Source organism: Anabrus simplex, chromosome 5 (genome assembly GCF_040414725.1).
Source record: "Anabrus simplex isolate iqAnaSimp1 chromosome 5, ASM4041472v1, whole genome shotgun sequence".
NCBI classification, from domain to species: Eukaryota; Metazoa; Arthropoda; class Insecta; order Orthoptera; family Tettigoniidae; genus Anabrus; species Anabrus simplex.
This window is the reverse complement of record NC_090269.1, coordinates 106849398-106869348: the sequence shown is the minus strand read 5'-3', so window position 1 is coordinate 106869348 and position 19951 is coordinate 106849398. Positions and strand designations below refer to the sequence as shown.

The 19951-nt window shown below is 42.1% G+C and overlaps 1 protein-coding gene across 4 annotated transcripts in view; it reads left to right on the top strand.

Moving 5' to 3' along the window:
• The window catches only part of LOC136873809 (uncharacterized), a 150416-nt gene that overhangs the window by 119162 nt on the left and 11303 nt on the right, over positions 1–19951 (top strand). For all 4 annotated transcript variants that reach the window (XM_067147059.2, XM_067147058.2, XM_068227737.1 and 1 more), the window contains one exon: positions 7379–7513. In XM_067147059.2, coding sequence (XP_067003160.1) covers positions 7379–7513 — 135 coding nt within the window. The remainder of the gene's footprint in view (positions 1–7378; positions 7514–19951) is intronic.

Genomic DNA, 19951 nt, shown 5'->3' with positions numbered 1-19951 from the left:
GCTGCTTCCACAAATGTCTGTCTTAAATTGTCCCTCTGTTCTTCTCCACTTCGTACTTCCATGTTAGGCAACTTCCTTTTTAGCCAATCTTGGAATGACATTCTTTTATCCTCCTCCAATTCCCAGATCCTGATCTTTGCTTTCTTCTTCAGTACAAATTTAGGGATTTTTACTTGTTTAAATTCCACAGTGAATAATCTATGAACACCTTCCATACTTTCACTGGGGATTATCTTTGTATTCATGATGTATGTTCCCCATTCTCAGTCTGTTATTATAAAATGAGTGTTCCATACTGTCCATCGCAACTATATTGGCTGACCTTATGGTTATTCCTCTTCATAAACCATGTGTTCTTTATTATCAGGTTATTTCTGATACAAACATCCAACTGTTTCTCTCCATCTTAATTTCTGTCTCCATACCCATGTGGTCCCAAAACATTCTCATATCCCATTCTATCAGTTCCCACATGGGCATTCAGGTCTCCCATTATCATGATCTCATCTCCAACAATATGTGTTTCCAGTTCATTGAGGAAATCTTCTCTTTCTTCCACGCTACATCTTGTCTGTGGAGCATACTCCTGTACTATCTTCAGTAGTTCCTTGTTTACATGTATGTGCATTATTACAATTCTTTTGTTTACATACTCATCTTCAGCTATTGGTTCAACATTCTGATTCACTATAAATCCCACTCCATTTCTTTTCTCTTTACTGTTACCAATCCAGTACAAGATGCACCCCTTTCTTAGTTTCTTCATTCCTTTTCCTTTCCATTTTACTTCACTTAATCCCAGGATGTCGAGTTTTCATCTCTCCATTAGGTCAATCAATTAATTTTCTTTCCCATTCATTGATAAAATATTTATTGTTCCAAATGGGGTTTTGTTCTCTGATCTAACATTTGCACAAACATAAGCATTACCATCACATTGTGCAACTGTAGCCAGAGACTTGTCAATTCCATTTCCATTTTTAAACTTCCATACGAGTCTTGTATTATACTCTAGTTGAAAGCAAATACAACTCTACTCATCTGCTGACCTGCTAAGCCTAATGCATCTGAGGATTTTCTTTCAGGGTTTACTCCCTTAGCCTTTGACGATCCCTCTTCTCTACAAGCCAGTGGTTTCCTCTTCTAATTTTCTCCAGGGAGGATGGGTTGCCTCATCCAGCATCTTCACTATTCGTCAGTCAAATTCATTAAAGTTAAGGCAGGATATGAATTATAGATAAGACAAAATTTATGAAGCAAAAGTGTATTGTTGATATTCAGTGCAAGACAAGTAGAGATTTGAATGTTAAACACTCATCACGATCACACGTCTTGTGTAAGTTTTCAAAGTTTTCTTCCAATTTGAAGAATGCACTTCACAAAAGACCAGGTGAAACACTTATAAAATACTAGCACCCAACATTATTCTGTTCACAATTATTTCAGCTGAACTGAATTCAAGAAGATTCTACAACCTTTTAACTTTTGTTTTACATTATATTGCTCTTCAATATGGAATGATATGAAATTTATTACCTATGATTAAAAATTATCATTCAGAGTTTAGAGCCTCCGTGGCTCAGGCGGCAGCGCACCGGCCTCTCACCGCTGGGTTCCGTGGTTCAAATCCCGGTCACTCCATATGAGATTTGTTTGGACAAAGTGGAGGCTGGACAGGTTTTTCTCCAGGTACTCCGGTTTTCCCTGTCATTTTTCATTCCAGCGATACTCTCCAATATCATTTCAGTTCATCTGTCATTCATTAAACATTGCCCCAGTGGATTGCGACAGGCTTCGGCAGCAGGCACAATTCCTTATCCTCGCCGCTAGATGGGGGCTTCGTTCATTCCTTTCCTGACCTGGTCGAATGACTGTAAACAGGCTGTGGATTTTCATTTTTATTCAGAGTTTAAAATTTTGGAGAGTCTACTGTTAGCTGTGCCTGTAAATACACTGACAGTCTGTACAGCAAATGATTTGGAGGAATTATTATTTATTTTTAGATCCAATACTCATTTGGACCACCATAGAATTGGAATGTTTTAAATCTCTTACCGGGCGAGTTGGCCGTGCAGTTAGGGGCGTGCGGCTGCGAGCTTGCATCCGGGAGATAGTGGGTTCGAATCCCACTGTCAGCAGCCCTGAAGATGGTTTTCCATGGTTTCCCATTTTCACACCAGGCAAATGCTGAGATGGCTCGACATCGTGACCTTGGGCCCCTGTAATGTCTTTATATAAGGCAACATAATTTTCTTAAACCATGCCTCGAACATCGTAAGATCAAACCAGCCACTCATATTTCGGCTATAACCAGCACCGTTAATCCCTCCTTCTGTCTACGTGTCATACAGGTGCTTACTTTTGTAGACAGTGAATGGTGGTAACACTGTCTCGTCTGCAGCCGCAGCCACCATAACACTGATACTCGTTTTCGACGAGTCTAAAATTCTCTCAGGATGTTTGACCCCACGTTTCACAACAACTTTCACATTTCCCGGATCATCACAGAAATTTGTCTCATCATAATTTATAATATTCTGACATAGGAACTCCCTCTAGTGTGTTTTGCAGGTTATGGAAATAGTCCATGATAATATCTCTCGTAACAGCTGCCCTGGATCGTTTGGTGTTCTCCCCAATCCTCACTGTGAGTTTATGATTCCTCCTGAGAAAAACTTGAATCCATTCTAACCCGGGATGGTTATCTGCGAACCTTTTCTCAACCTTTCCAGTGTGGTTCAAGTAACCCTGGACGATGCTACACATATCAGTATTTCTGAGCGGGAAACCCCACCTGGCACATAACAGCAGCTCTTTGACGAGAGTTTTTTCCTCTTCCCTGGTTAAGGCTGTCGGTGCACCCACCTTGTGTGAATATCTGTTCTTCAATTTGTCGTTTAGTGTGGTATATGGTACACGCATGCACATTAATGGTGTCCCAACATAAACAATCAACACTGCCCCACTCCAGTACTGAAAAGAAGGGGAGAGAGTAAAGGGATAGTGTTGAAGGCCACTCCAGTACTGAAAAGGAGGGGAAGGGAGTGAACAGGTAGTGCTCAATACACAGTGTGTGTATTCTGGCGTTATACTGTAACATTGTAATAAGATGGCTCCTATCCTATCACAGGTGAATCGAGGTCATATTATTGGCATGTGGGAGGCTCACATGGTCCCCCAAGCAATAGCACAAGCAATACCATGCAGTCTTAAGACAGTTTGGAGATGGATAGAAATATGGCAAGAACGAGGTGAAGAAGGATTGGTAGACCCGATATAACGCAGCTACAAAATATTCATAACTAGTATAAAATACTTTTTGGTTAAAAACCTTCTTTACCTCTTAATACTGTAATTATCAGAGTAAGTTACTTTTTAATTTTTTTATGTTAAAATACTTTTTGTTCGGGGCGTCGACCTATAGAGTTCTTTTGGCCCTACTTGCACAATATAAAAACCTGCATGTAATTTGAATTGCGGAAGTGTTGAGTGTTGAATGTGAGTAACGTTAAGGACGACACAAACACACAGTCCCCAGGCCAGGGGTATAATCATTTATAATTAAAACCCTCTGACCCGGCCGGGAATCGAACCCAGGGCAGCCAGACACGTTGCCCTGTACACCGCGGGGCCGGACGAGTAGGTAACCTAATACTGTACTTCAATACATCCACCACTGTGCCCATTTCGATCACAACGAAGTCTTGTAGCGGGATGCAGTAATGCGTTAAGCGAGAAGGTGAGTCATTGTGCCTTCGACTATACCCTTCACTCCCTTCCCCCATGTTTTGTACTGAATTGGCCTTCAACACTGCCCCTTCACTCTCTCACCTTCTTATCAGTACTGGAGTGGGGCAGTGTTGATTGTTTATGTCAGGACACCATTAATGTGCACGTCTGTACAGCAAACTGTTCAGATGCTCTCCGGATACTCATTTTCTCTTGACGGACAGCTTTTACTGCATTCTCTAAGTGGATAGGGTTATATCTACACCTTCCGACAGGTCCAAGTTTCTTCACATATGTCCTCACCATGATCGGTATTACCCTATAACAAGACAACTTTGTATATAAAAGGCTGTAACTTTAAAAAAATGTAACGTAGAAACTCGTGCAAAAGCTTTATATGATACCAAATAACAGAAGATAGGATTGCAGTATTAACTTACCGTCAGTGTATGGTATGTGACATTCTGAAACTGAAGTTTCCAATGACAGTGATAATTTAATAAATTTCTCACTTCTTAACAACCTCTTCCGGTGAATTGTAGGCAAGAATGCACATATTCTTAGTGCGCAGTCAGATAGCCCATAATGTTCCCTTTGTTTATACGCCGCGTATTGGATCCATTGTCGTCGCAGTTTCGCAGGAAGGCTCAGTTTTCAGAAGGAAGACCGAATGATCGATATTGCCCATTATATCGGAATTACCCCACGTTACAGTAAGTCACACTGTGTCAGAGAAATGAATATTTTGTTGTTAGGCCTCACTCTGCACCCAGACAAAAGCCCTTTGGGGTGTATTAAGACCACTTCTTATTAAAATCTAAGACATAGAGGAACAAGTGTCATGTGAAATTTCAACCTTGTAAGTCAATTGGTTTCTGAGAAATGAATAATTAGTCATTAGGCCTCACCTCCTAGTCATTGCATTGTTTTAAAACTAATTACTGTATTTAATAACTAACATCTTGATTTATGAATTTCATTTTCTGATTTAATAAATAAAGCATAGAGGAGCAACCATCATGTGAAATTTTAACTTCGTAGCTCAAGTGGTTTCAGATACATTAATATTTTTGACATAGGACCTCACCCTTTAATTGTCCGGCGCCATGGCTAAATGGTTAGTGTGCTGGCCTTTGATCCAGAGGGTTCCGGACTTGATTCCTGGGCGGGTCGGGGATTCTAACCTTAATTGGTTAATTTCAATGCTTGGGGGCTGGGTGTGTGTACCTCATAGACGCACAGTCGTCTAAATGGTGTCAAATTGAAAGACCTGTACCAGGCCTCTCGGGAGGCCACATTCCATAATGAAGAAAAAAAAAAAAAAGACCTCTTATTTAAACCCCCTTAGGTAATGTTCAAGACCACTTCTTATTTCTAGCCAGGTGCAGCCCTTGTAAGGCAGACCCTCCGATGAGGGTGGGTGGCATCTGCCACGTGTAGGTAACTGCTTGTTATTGTGGCGGAGGGTAGTGTTATGTGTGGTGTGTGAGTTAGAGGGATGTTGGGGACAGTACAAACACCCAGCCCCTGAGCCAATGGAATTAACCGATGAAGTTTAAAATCCGCGACCTGGCCGGGAATCGAACCCGGGACCCTCTGTACTGATGGCCAGTATGCTGACCATTCTGCCAACGAGTTGGACTAAGACATGATGAGCACCGATCATGTGAAATTTTAACTTCATAATTATGTCAAATGGTTTCAGAGAAATTAATGTGTATGTCACCTGGTCTCACACATCCCTCCTCACCCGTGCCCCCTCCTTACTCCCAGTCAAAACCCCTTAGGGGTGTATTGTTTTAAGACTACTTGTTACTTAAAATCTAAAACATATAGGAGCGACCATCATATGAAATTTCAACCTCGTATATCAACTCCCAGATCAACTCAGGAACATTTGGTTGCTGTAGGAGCGACGACATAGTTTGACATCAGCCACAGCAGTTTTGATGTGTCATTTAGTTTCAAGTTTGGATGTGTTGTTCGGACTTCATCAATGTTTTTAAATTAAGATTGTAACTTGTGACATACCAGATTAATGTATTATTGTTTATATGTGTGCATATGTGAAATGTGGCTGAAGATACCCAATATATATGGGGTCAAAACTAGTCCCAGTTTTATAAAACAATATACAAGCTAATGGTTTTGAATAGGTGGACCATTCTCTACCCTTTGATAGTGATCAATTGTCAATAGGGACCATGATGAAATTCATAACTTATGATTAGTTTTGAGAAACTGAAAAACTTTACAGTTATAGATGGATCAATATGTATAGTCACGCAGAAAAGGAATGAATTGTATGCTCCTCGCATTTACTGTTTTATCACACTTAATTTTGATTATTGTCAAAGTATAATTTACCTCTCATGTAGATACAAATCATGTGGCTATTCACAACTACATAGCTACAGGCTCAGTTGTTTCTGAGAAAAGTGTATCTGCAATGAACTTATACGATACCATGTGCTCATTCTCTTCTTGAGCGATTGCACATGTGAACATAGTTTACTTCAACTACATAATTAGTGCCATCTCTTCACAAGTATTAACATTTTCAATGAATATATTACTAGCATAATTCAGTGCATGGGTTTAAAGCAGTGTGCTAGCCTTACTTATTCAGTTTCAGTATGCTCTTTATCAATGCTTTTGATCATTAGTCAAAGGACTGGTAGGGGACTGAGTAACTCTTGCCATTTTAGCACAAGTAAGGTCATGCCATGGCTCTGAATACATCTGAGGAAGACCGGGTGAGTTGGCCATATGGTTAGGGTCGCGTGGCTGTGAGCTTGCATTCATGAGATGGGTTCAAATCCCACCATCGGCAGCCCTGAACAAGGTTTTCCATGGTTTCTCACTTTCACATCAGCTGGGGCTGTACCTTAATTAAGGCCATGGTCACTACCTTCCCAACCCTAGCCTTTTCTCATCCTTTCGTCTCCAAAAACCTTCGATGTGTTAGTGCAACGTTAAACCACTAGCAAACAAAACAAAACAAGAAACGTCTGAGGATTCTACTCCTATCACATAGTTACTGGTATCTTGACTAACAGGACCTCTTATTACATCACTCATTTGTTAGACATTGTTCACAAACTAGTACATGACTGCAGAAATGCAAAATTAAATACCGTATTTGATCCAAAATTTGACCTTGATCGTGAAACTAATAAAACATTGAAAGAATCTAAAATTTGTAGATGTATGATTTGATTGTTGGTCTTTAACTTCCTTTCCTTAAATTTTAGTATGGTGTATATTTCCAGTTAGTATTAATAAATATGATTTCTTGATTTCCTGATTTCTTTTTTGCATTTTAAAATACTTAACATACAATAACAAATACTTCATTGAAGAAGTGTGACTTTTTTTATTCGTTATGCCTCTGCTGTTCTTGAATATTTGTTCTTGAATACTTACTTTTTAAGATTTATGTTTCCTGTTTCCTTTCCATAGCCAGTTACCTGAGAAACTTTTTTTTTGTGGAATTATATATATGTATTGAGGGTCTAAAATATATGGTGAGGTTAATTTCTTATTGTGGTTGTGCCATATCAAACATTTTTGCAGCTGTTGTAATTCTTATGTACAGTATGTTAAAACAGGGAAACTAAAATGATAGATTGCTTTCTGCTTGTTTCAGAATGCATTATTTTATGTGAGTGTGAGTGTGCTATACGTCATTAGTTCTTCACTCATCATTCATCTTATTCATGTATATCATGAATATTATTCTTGGGTTCCTAAGTGGACACGTGAACAACTTTTAGTAACTGGGGTGAGTGTTTTATTACTTATTGAGATAAAAGTTGCTTATGCAACCACTATTAATAGAATAATCATTCTTAAGTAAAATTTTTATTTGTAAGGCATGCTTGGTTACTGTTAGAGGCAAATCTAGTGTTCATTAGCATTCTAGTTAAATATTCTGTCCACTTCCTATATCCAAACCAAAGATTGTCATTTGAAATATATTAACATGTATGGAAATGAAGAACGTTGAAAATGAATCAACTAGCAGGTTGATTGAATCTGACCGAGCAACTGGCCATGTGGTTAGGGTTGTATAGCTGTGAGCTTGCATTCTGGAGATAGTGGGTTCGAACACCAATGTTGGCAGCCTTGAATATGGTTTTCCGTGTTTTCCCATTTTCATACCAGACAAATACTGGGGCTGTACCTTAATTAATGCCACGGCCGCTTCTTTCCCACTCCTAGCCCTTCCCTATTCCATCATCGCCATAAGATCTATCTGTCATGTGACGTAAAGCAAGTTGCAAAAACAAAGAGTAAATCTGTTTAGCATGGGTGACATTCAGATAAAGGCCAATACAGAAGTGAAATAGTTTATGAAGTTCCTTCAGTTTAGAATGTGGCACTGTTGATTACAAAAAGCATAGAGACCAGTTACTTACAAGGAAATATTACAGCTGATCTGTTCTGTGGCCCAGGATTTTCAGTACATTCATTTTGGTCAAGGAGATTGGAGCATAGTAGAAACATTTTATGAGGCATTCACTGATATATATGATCGTTGATGGGGGTTAGCAAGTGTTACTACTTAATGGCAGGGCAGCAGAAGAGAACAGGAGAATAATGAGTGTTCATTTTTTTAATTGTTGCTTTTCTTGGCCTTTTCTCGTGTAGTCTTCTTTCTATTCAACATTTACATTCTATACCAAAAACAGTTTAACCAATTATATCCTACATCTTGTCATATTCGACTGCTCATGTGTTAACATCTTCCTTTATTACTAAGTCTGGCTTTGTCCTCTCTTCCTATATGTATTCTATGATCTTCTTGTGGACTTTGCTTTGAGTAATGATACTTGTATAGATGCTGGTGATATATGAACTAGAAAAAAAGGTTTCAGTATTAATGAAGTAATCTGCTTGCCCTGAACTTCACAACGAGGTACAAGCACTCTCCATCTCTTGATCAGGCAAGTGTTCTCAGATTAACTAATAAGTGCCAACAGCAGGGACGGTGATGGGGGAATGCTAGGGTCAAAATAATCCAGCTTTCCCTTTGTCCACATTATTAAAATATCTACATTTTAAATCTCCTAGTTTATCTTGCATTTTATTATTTTAAAGACATACTGCTTAAAAACTTATTTATGAAATTCCATGACCAGGACTTGATTGAGCAAACAGGCAGTGACAGTATTGGAGATCATGATTGACAAATGGCTATATGTGGAGTACATCATTGACACATCAGCATTCTAACTGAGAATTGCCTCATTGCCTTTCACTAAAATTTGAAAATGCTATTTAGAATTATTTGTGATCTTCCTCACTGGTAAGAATTCAGAAAGAACGACAGTTGGAAATCTAAAAGTATTATATTTTCACGTAATAAATTCATCTTTTACCTAGTAATAAACATTTGCTGAAAAGGAAAAGAAGAATGAATGCACTCTTGATAAACTCTTTTGGCAAAGTTCCAACAGCGGGTTTACACAAGAACCTCTGCAGCAGTGTTTGGGATTATAAGCATATATCTCGAGGTTACTGTACTCGTTCCTTTGAGTTTTGAGCCTGGGCTCAAGAACTAAACAAGAAAGAAAGTAAAAATGTGCCCTGAGTCTTAATCTGAGTTTATAAAAACATGTGCCACAACCACTGACCGCTTTTAGAAATTCTTAAAAGGAAATGAGTACATGTACATGGTGCCATAGCAATGGCTTGGGCAGGCATTAGCAGCTGATCACTGGCTCATCCTTGCTACCAACCGCACCATCAGGTGTTTGTGTCAGTAGTAGCAGACCAATGTTTAGCATGGGTGTATGGGAAGATGCCAGAAAGAAACAAAGTGATTCTGTTAGCTGTGCGGGTAGGGGCATTGGGTTGAACTGACATTGTGGCAGTTGGGAGCTGATGTAGGTGCAAAACTTCCTAGTAAACTGTTTTTCTAAAATTGATTATTATATTGATTCCTCGTCACTAAGAGGAATGTGGATGTTACCATACATATTTATTACAAGAATTTTTTGTAAGAAAATTATATAATTGCTCCACCTTAGTCAACACACAAATGAGCCTTAAAAAGAACTTTAAGAAATAACTTCAAGAAAGTTCTTCTTAAGAACTTTAAGGGAAATCTTTAAGAAATAACTTTAAGAAAGTTATTTTTAAGATGCATTTGTGTATTGACTAGGGTGGACCAAAATTTGTACATTGTTCTTATACTATACAGTCAATGCAGAACAATCCAAACATGAGATTCTTATATTGCAAAGTATTTTTACTCTTTCCCTGGAGTTTTGTCCTTGCACTTGAGGACTTAACAAGAAAGAAAATAAATGTGTGCGTTGAGCCTTACTGTTTCTACAAATAACCAAGCTCGATAGCTGCAATTGCTTAAGTGCGGCCAGCATTCAGTATTTGGGAGATAGTGGGTTCGAACCCCACTGTTGGCAGCCCTGAAGATGGTTTTCCATGGTTTCCCATTTTCACACCAGGCAAGTTTCTACAAATAAAACAAACCAGAAACAAACAAAAATCAGTATCAGGTCTGGCAACCCTCATCCTCTATGATAGCTTAAAGTTGATTAGACCCAGAAGCAGCTAGGGTCTAGATGTACCATTCATTAAGGGCAAGTTCTTCCGAAAGGTTGATTATCATTGTCCATAGCTCTTCCTTTGAGCTTGGGTGATGATGGCATTCCCACAGCATCCTCTTCATTAAACCCAAAACATTCTCAATTGGGTTCCGGTCAGGGCTATTCGGTATGGCCTCGAACCTTGTCCCACAGCATACCATCATTGAACTGCTTTTAAGATATGAACTAGGTGATTATCCTTCTGGAAGTTAATATGCTATCCTTCAGGATTAATTATGTCAACTGCTGGAATCAACCAAAGACTCAAAAACTGTCTGTAAATCTCTGCATGGAGAGTTCCCAGAATTGTTAACAACATCTGGGCACCATGTGAGTAAACCAACCCCAGCAATGAACATCTCCACGGGAAAACGTGACTTCATCACTGAAGACTACATTTTCCCACACAAAGTTAAGCATTCCCATGCCATATGTGAAAAATTAAAATCCACAGCCTGTTTCCAGTCATCCAACCGGGTCAGGAATGGAATGAATGAATGAATGAATGAAGCCCCCATCTAGTGGTGAGGATAGGAATTGTGCCAGCTGCCGAAGCCTGTCGCATTCTTCCCATGCCATATGTGACACGATCAGTTATTTGGTCCTCGGTCAATAGTGGCAAAATTTTGGAGTCCCACATCTCTAATTTGGTTATGTGCAGTTTGCACTTTACCAGGGAAGGGAAACAAAGCTCTCAGTAACACAGCTAAAAGGAAGGGGTTCTCCTCTAGCACTGCCAGGAGGACCTCATGTTGCTCTCTAGTTGACATCAACGGGCAGTCAGTGAGAATGCCTCTTTGCTTCTTGAGCATGTTCCTGATAAAGCTTGGTCCATTGTCAGCAATAGAAGCAACACTGGCCTTCACCAGCGCCAACACAGCTGACCTACAGTCTATAAGCTCTGCCATTATAGGAATGATGATGATGGTTGTAAACACACTACAGGAGCAGTGAACCAACATGCATGTTTTTCATATCGGGGGGGGGGGGGGGGGGGAGAGGGCCAAAGCCCGCTCCCCGCGCGTGGCAATCGACTCAATCTACAGTGCCTCTGACATGCTATTCATTTCTAAGAAGAAAAGAGAGAGCAGGGAAGAGTGGGAAGTGATACTACAGGAGTATCTGCCTGTCCCCATGCTCAGCATGTTACCAGGCCAGATGTGGTGGTGGGTATCATTAGCATTGTAATCGTGTAGTAAGGGTCAGGTAAAAACCACATAGGCGGAAATAGAAAGATGCTCACATGTAAAACCTGACATTTTGTAAATAGCACATGCAAGGATGTGGTTCTGGAGAGGTCCAGGTGTTTGCGTTAGTCCAGTTGTTCAGGGGATCAGTCCTTCTGGGCACTGCTGTGACTAGCGCAGGCCTTGCCGGTTGTGGAGCCGTGCATCAAGTACCACTAGGGCCCACCGCACAGTGCCGCCTCTTGGGGTCCCTCGTACCCAGTCTCCGAACCCGGAGAATGAGACCAAGCCCACCCGGGCGGAGGCCTCTTGGATGGCGGTGGGTTCTGTTGCCGGTCCTCCTTCCCCTCTGCCCACGCCATGGCCTGGTACACAGGGCTACTGCGATGAGAGGCCGGGTGGCCCCACACAGTTGGCGCACACCAGTACCTCTTTAAGTGCTGTGCAGGCTGTGTAGTGGTGATCACCCCCACAGTGGTTGCAGCACCTCACTAAGAGCCCACACCTCTCATGCCGGTGGCCCCCCTCAAGCAGCGGAAACACTGCAAGAGCTGCTGAGGGGGGCGTTTCGGTCTCACCTGATTGCCGCTTCCCGCTGAGGTCCTCTCCTGGTCGGCTCCTCGCTCGACTGCTGTCCTGGGAGCATCGCTGGGTTGCGGCTGGGCGGTCCTTTCCTTGTGAGCCAGCGCCCTCGTCTTTCTCCTTGTCCGGGGGCGGCACCTTATCCCGGGGTTGGGGGTCCCTTCTCGGCAGGGGAAGAGGCCTCATCCTGGTGGCCCTCCTCCTGGCCTGGTGACCCGGTTGATGGTGATTCCGCTTTGGAGATGGCGTGTCCCTCATTCTGGCTGGCGCCGGTGGTGTCGGTGTTGACAATCAACTGCGTTTCCTGTCCTGTGGGGCGCTAATCGATGTCTGTACCTCGACAGACTCGCTGGCAGGCAGGACCTGGACGGCAGCCTCTGAACGCCAGGGGGCGTCCTCCTCTATTGCCGTGCTGCCGTCGCCATCTGGAACGCTTTCCTGGATTGCGCCCGTGTGATAGGCCCTTTCTCGTAGGCCGCGGTCTGCATCCACTTCGCAGTGCTGAGCCACTCGGCCTGGGTCACACAGTCGTGGCGCCAGGGAGCGGCATGCTCCACCTCCGTGGTGGCATCACTGGTCTCCGGCTGGGTGGCTTGGACTAGGTTGGTGTTAACCGCCCTATGCCTTAGCCTCCTCGGCGTCTGGATGATGGCCTCCCTGGTCTCCGTCTCAGCCCTCCTCCTCTCCTGGTCCGGGGGCGGCGCCTTCTTCCCGGGATTGGGGGTCCCTTCTCGGCAGGGGAAGAGGCCTCGTCCTGGTGGCCCTCCTCCCAGCCTGGTGACTCTGGTAGTCGGACGACCTTAAGTAGAGTAGAGAGCTGCTTCTCCACGTCGCACATCCGCTCCTGGTCGTGATGTCTGATGGTGAGGCCTCCTGGTAGAAAGCTCTCCACGGACATGGTCGTTGGGAGCCTCTTGCCTCCTTGGAGAGGGCGCCACACTCTGTCCAGGACTAGGCCACATTTGGAATGAACAGGGCACCCTGGCCTGTAGTAGACGAGTAACGCCTCGTACTCCGGATCCGTATAGCCCTCGGAGAAGGAAAAGCCGTTAGGGGGGTCGCACCCGTCCCTGTACAGCTCCGTTTCCACCTTGGTCTGTGACACTTCCTGCTCCGGCTCCGTCGATGGTGACGATGTCTTTGGTTCTGTGCTGTCTTCCATCCATTGTGGCATTTGCCAAAAGCGGCCTCAACTGTAGACAACTCCACGCACCAACGCCATGCCATAGGGAACGTCCCTGTTGTTCGCCGTGTTCATCCTGGTCCTCCTGAAATAAGGCTCCTGAAAAAGAAGATGAGCACTGAGAAGTGCTCAGCTTAGACAAAAGCTCTTTCGGAAGTGTACCAACAAGTATAGCTGCCTGACTAGTATTGGGGAAGTACAGATCGCCTGGCGAGGGGAGAGAGAGAGAGTGAGTGAGAGAAACATGTCCTTCCACTATGACCCAACATGCAAGGATATCAGACTATAGGTAATAAAATGTATCTCTATATTCCCTTGAATTACATAAAATCAGCTTCATTGTCCGTATCGCACTTCAATAGATTCACAATTAAGTATTTATTTATTTTCCACCTAGTCGATACAATGATTGCTTAAGGCAATTTTTAATGGTCAAAAGTGGTACATGTTTTGTATATTATCAACATCTTCAGCCACATAACACTGTTTAGATGAAAAATATATAAAATTGACTAAGTAATGCTTTAGAGGAAGTGTCCTTAAAATTAACTAATTAGTTAATTAGTTAATTTAGTTAATTAGTTAATTTTAAGGACACTTCCTCTAAAGCATTACTTTGTCAATTTTATATATTTTTCATCTAAACAGTGTTATGTGGCTGAAGATGTTGATAATATACGAAACATGTACCACTTTTGACCATTAAAAGTTGCCTTAAGCAATCATTGTATCGACTAGGTGGAAAATAAATAAATACTTAATTGTGAATTCCCTCGAATATCGTAAGGATAGACAAGAAATTGGTTGATGTTTCTTAACAAACACAAAAGAACGGAATGACTTAAGAGCCATTTTACATGGGACTGCTTTTAGTTGCCAACACATGCCACAGCCAGTGGCTGCTTTTAGAAAGACTAAAAGGAAGCGAATGTATGTACAAGGCATTATTGCAGTGACATGGGTAGGCATTTGTGGCTAACCAGTGGCTTATCCTTGCTACTACTGAAGACTACATTTTCCCACACAAAGTTAAGCATTCCCATGCCTTATGCGAAAAATGAAAATCCACAGTTTGTTTCCAGTCATCTGACCGGGTCAGGAATGGAATGAATGAAGCCCCCATCTAGTGGCGAGGATAGGAAATGTGGCGGTAATAGCAGATTGATGTTCAGTACTGGTGCATTTAGACAGTGACACGGCCACGGATCACTGCAGCTATTTTATAATTTTTCTAGTCCAGAGGCTCCAATAACCACTTGGATATTCAAAGAAACTGTACAGGTACTATTTACTTAATAAACTACAGCAAATTCCTAATTATCCATACATAGTTTGGTGATTAAAAGCAAAATGAAGCCTGCAGTACTGTATTCTGTTATAGTTAGAATGAATGTCTACATATTTTCCAAACCATTTTCCTAGGAACTAAATGTAGATAATTTCCAATGTCCTTAAAGCCAACAGTAAAAGAAAAATATTCAAGTTCTCTTCTGGGATGGTTCCATTCAGAATTCTTGCTCTGTGCTGATAAGAAGTGAAAGCATACTCTTAAACATCGCCAGGAGAAATGCATTGTTGATCATACTTTTGTAGCTACTGACTAAAATGAATAATTGACAATGAGTGTTAAAACCTGTATCACATTTCTTGTTGCTGCTGAAGTTACGGATGGTTTACATGTGCTAGGAAGATGATAAACGCAAATATGTTGTTTTAAATATCGAAAAGAAATTAGAAGTTATGGCGAAGTTAGAAAATTTGGAAAATCTGGAGTAAAACTTTCTCGGGATTATGGTATAGGTATACAAACAGTAAGAGTCTCAAAGAAAAATTGTTTAATTTTGCAACCAAAGCTGACAGGCAAGCCAGACCGAAACATCAAGTGCCTGAAAATTTCAACTTATGCGTAAACTAGATGAAGCACTGCACTTGGGTAGTAGAAGAGAGCAGATCAGGTCCGATGTTAATAAAGAACGCAGGGGAGTTCCATGAAACTCTGAAGATGGAAGGAAAATATAATGCTGCATCAGGATGGCTAACTCAATTTAAACATTTCAAGAAATTTCTGTTCAGGATGAGAAATTTAGTGCTAACAAAGATGCAGTGGATGCTTTTTGCGATTAATTCTACGGTTACATAGAACAGAATAATTTTCTCCCAGAACAGATTTACAATGCTGATGAAACTGCAATATAAGAATCGCATATGTGGGTTGTTCCGTATTGACTATATAGTATAAGAAAAATTTTGACTAAGGTGGACCAGTTGTATATTTTTCTTTTATTGATGAAACTGGACTTCACTAGAAGGTCATGCCAACTGGAACTGAAGTGCTTGCTACCGCACATAAGCCCAGTAGAAAAGGTTAACTGTTTTTTTCTGCACAAATTCAATGGGCAAATACAAATTGAAGCCACTCATTGTTGGCAAATAAATAAAAGCCATGTGCATTCAAAGGAATAACAAATTTACCATATCATTATATACATCAGAAGGGAGCCTGAATAGACAGTGCAATCTTCACAGAGATTAGTTCCATTCTAAGTTTGTTCCTGATATGTGCACATATTTATAGGGGAAAGGCTTACTTACAAGAGCTGTTCTTTTACTGGACAGTGCACCATGTCATCCTGCAGAAGATGTGCTTGTTTCAGATGAGGGAATGAGGTATCTTCCTGCTTGTGTTACGTCACTCATACATTCAATGGACCAGAGTGTGATATCGTCTGTGAAATAACATTACTGGTCGGATCTCAGGAAATGGCTTGTACAAGAAGGTTCCGACATCCTGAGTTTCGGGAAATCCCTGAACGTGCTTGATGCAATCGTTACTTGTAAGGCTTGGGACAACATGAAGATAACAACAATACTTCGCTTGGGGAAGAAAACTGCAACAACCTCAGCTGAAAGTGACTTTGAAGGTTTCACTAATGATGAATGTGATACTGCTACTCATCTAACCAGTCTTACGAGACACATTTCTGGCTGTGAAGACATAGATGATGAAAACACAGACGTGCGTATGAACCGAGATTTGAGCAGCTACATGACGCGGGTGTAGTGAACAAAGTGTGTTTGGCAGAGGAGAGCGAAGACAAGGCAATCCAGGAACCCGTTATCACGCAAACCGAGGCACTAATGAAATGTAGCCATGGAGACAGACACTGAGGCACTGAAATGCCTTGATCTGTTCCTAGACTATGCAGGACAAAATTTGTTTGACTATACCAATGTTTTGATTCTCCGGAAAATGAGGACTGTTGCCAGAAAAAATGTAAATGTGAAACAGAAACATAAAAAATGGACAATTATTTTCCAGCAGTGAACTGAAAGCAAGTCATATGAAATACAGCAAGTTTTTAAATGTACTTTTTTAAGTAAGTTGCCAGTTTCCAGCGGGCTCCACATAGGTAATACAGTAGGCTTTCAAATGTAGCATGTTTTCTAATTACACTAAATGCGTAGTTTAAACACATGTAGTTTGGATTAACAATCTTGTAATTAGATGAACACAGTTTAAGGGAATCTGCGGTACCATATTTTAAATTTCGCTTACCATAATTGATCTGTTCATCCATATACACTGACTGACAGAGCAAATGCAACACCAAGAAGGAGTGGTCAGAACTTTATACCAATTGCAGGGTAGACTGACGTCACTGAGGTATGCTCATGATGTGAAATGCGCCGCTAAATGATAAATGGGACACGGCGTTGGCGAATGGCCCACTTCGTACCGTGGTTTCTCAGCCGACGGTCATTGTAGAACGTGTTGTCGTGTGCCACAGGACACGTGTATAGCTAAGAATGCCAGGCGTCAACGGAGGCATTTCCAGCAGACAGACGACTTTACGAGGGGTATGGTGATCGGGCTGAGAAGGGCAGGTTGGTTGCTTCGTCAAATCGCAGCCGATACCCATAGGGATGTGTCCACGGTGCAGCGCCTGTGGCGAAGATGGTTGGCGCAGGGACATGTGGCATGTGCGAGGGGTCCAGGCGCAGCCTGAGTGACGTCAGCACGCGAGGATCGGCGCATCCGCCGCCAAGCGGTGGCAGCCCCGCACGCCACGTCAACCGCCATTCTTCAGCATGTGCAAGACACCCTGGCTGTTCCAATATCGACCAGAACAATTTCCCGTCGATTGGTTGAAGGAGGCCTGCACTCCTGGCGGCCGCTCAGAAGACTACCATTGACTCCACAGCATAGACGTGCACGCCTGGCATGGTGCTGGGCTAGAGCGACTTGGATGAGGGAATGGCGGAACGTCGTGTTCTCCGATGAGTCACGCTTCTGTTCTGTCAGTGATAGTCACCGCAGACGAGTGTGGCGTCGGCGTGGAGAAAGGTCAAATCCGGCAGTAACTGTGGAGCGCCCTACCGCTAGACAACGCGGCATCATGGTTTGGGGCGCTATTGCGTATGATTCCACGTCACCTCTAGTGCATATTCAAGGCACGTTAAATGCCCACCGCTACGTGCAGCATGTGCTGCGGCCGGTGGCACTCCCGTACCTTCAGGGGCTGCCCAATGCTCTGTTTCAGCAGGATAATGCCCGCCCACACACTGCTCGCATCTCCCAACAGGCTCTACGAGGTGTACAGATGCTTCCGTGGCCAGCGTACTCTCCGGATCTCTCACCAATTGAACACGTGTGGGATCTCATTGGACGCCGTTTGCAAACTCTGCCCCAGCCTCGTACGGACGACCAACTGTGGCAAATGGTTGACAGAGAATGGAGAACCATCCCTCAGGACACCATCCGCACTCTTATTGACTCTGTACCTCGACGTGTTTCTGTGTGCATCGCCACTCGCGGTGGTCCTACATCCTACTGAGTCGATGCCGTGCACATTGTGTAACCTGCATATCGGTTTGAAATAAACATCAATTATTCGTCCGTGCCGTCTCTGTTTTTTTCCCCAACTTTCATCCCTTTCGAACCACTCCTTCTTGGTGTTGCATTTGCTCTGTCAGTCAGTGTAATTCCTCACCAGTCTTTCATTATACTAGTTTTTATTTTCCTCTGTATAGGTTTAATGACCTTCTTAGCTTATCATGACTAGCTCTGTATACACTTTTTTCTCAACAATAAACAAAGCAACAACTTCTCATGAGGAGAGAAGTACGAGTTATAGGTGGGGGTAATATCTAACCCGGCAGGAGTGGCTGAAGCGGCCAGGGTGGGATGGATCTCTCCTCACAGGGAATGCCGCAGCAGCCGAGGTTTTTTTTATTTTATTTTTTTATGTTTAGTTAGCTGTAGAGAGTAGATAGGGGATGCCCTTACATGCGGAGGAGTTCCTCGCATACCAGAGGCATCTCAATAGTTTTAGACAAGTTGGTGCAGTGTTAGGCTGGATTCCGCCGACATTGACACCACTAATAAGTAGAGTAGATAGTAATTGTATTGTTTGGTTTATATTATTTTGTGCGGTTTTTTTGGGGTTCTTAGTTAATAGTTTTAGTGTAGATAGTTAGAGCTTTATATTATATATAATGGTATGTTAGTCTATATTGTTTTGTTTTGTTTGGTTTATATTGTTTTGTTTTGTTTGGTTTTTTGGGTTCATGTGTATTTTATGCTCTTTATTGCCTGTAACCGATGGTGCAAACTAGGGTGGCAATAAAGAGTTATCTATCTCAAAACAACTTCTCATACTCATCATTGACATATTTACTTGAACTGAAGTAAACCTCATGAGTGTGTCTGACATTCGCCACACCAATGGCTGTCATGCGTGACTGCAGTGACCAGTGGTTATGCTGTGCATTGACCACTAAAAGTGAAGGTAACTAGAATAAGAGGTAGGCTACTCCAGCGGTTGAAGCTTCCGTTGGCTGGAGCTCTATGACATCACGCGATATGAACGATAGCGAGTAAGGTACACAGTCGCAGTACAACAAGCCTGTGAGTTCTCGTGCCTTTGAAACATCTTCTCAATCTTTCATCAAATTATAGTCTGGTTTAGTCCGATTCGATAAGTAATGAATTAATGACACTTCCAATAGATTTAAAAACGTGAAAATGCGTTAAATTTCGTCACATGCTGAGCAGGTAGAACATCACCTATCAAATACATGACATATAATACGATAAGAAATAAAATAATGCCATGCAACTCAAAATAATTAATTTATTTCCTGATGAAGTAAATATTTATATCAAATAGCATAGGAAAATATACATCATATTGACATCTTTATGGAATTATATTAAATTATTAAAACGTACGCGTCAGGAGACTAAATTACTTGATGAGCCAGCCCAAAGCGTAGCCTACTTATTGGCATATTTTCTCAGTGCTAGCTCCTTACTCCTTGGATTAAAATGCCATATCCTAATAAATGTCCTGGTCCTTACGTAGAGACAAATTATTTTGTCATGGAATACTGGAAATACCCCTCCAACTTTCTACGACATATGTGAGAACCAATCACCTTCAAACAACGCTACTTTTGATTAGTACCGCAACATGACACATAGCATGGTTCTATTTTCCTAGCGATAAGTACCATTATGAGGGGTCGATGACCTGGATTTTGGACCCGTTTCAACTACAAGCATCATCGAGTCAGTATTGTGCTTTAGAAGCTGTCCCTTGGTCAGTAATACTATAGTTTAACACTAAGTTTCTGGGAATGTGGGGCACTGTAGG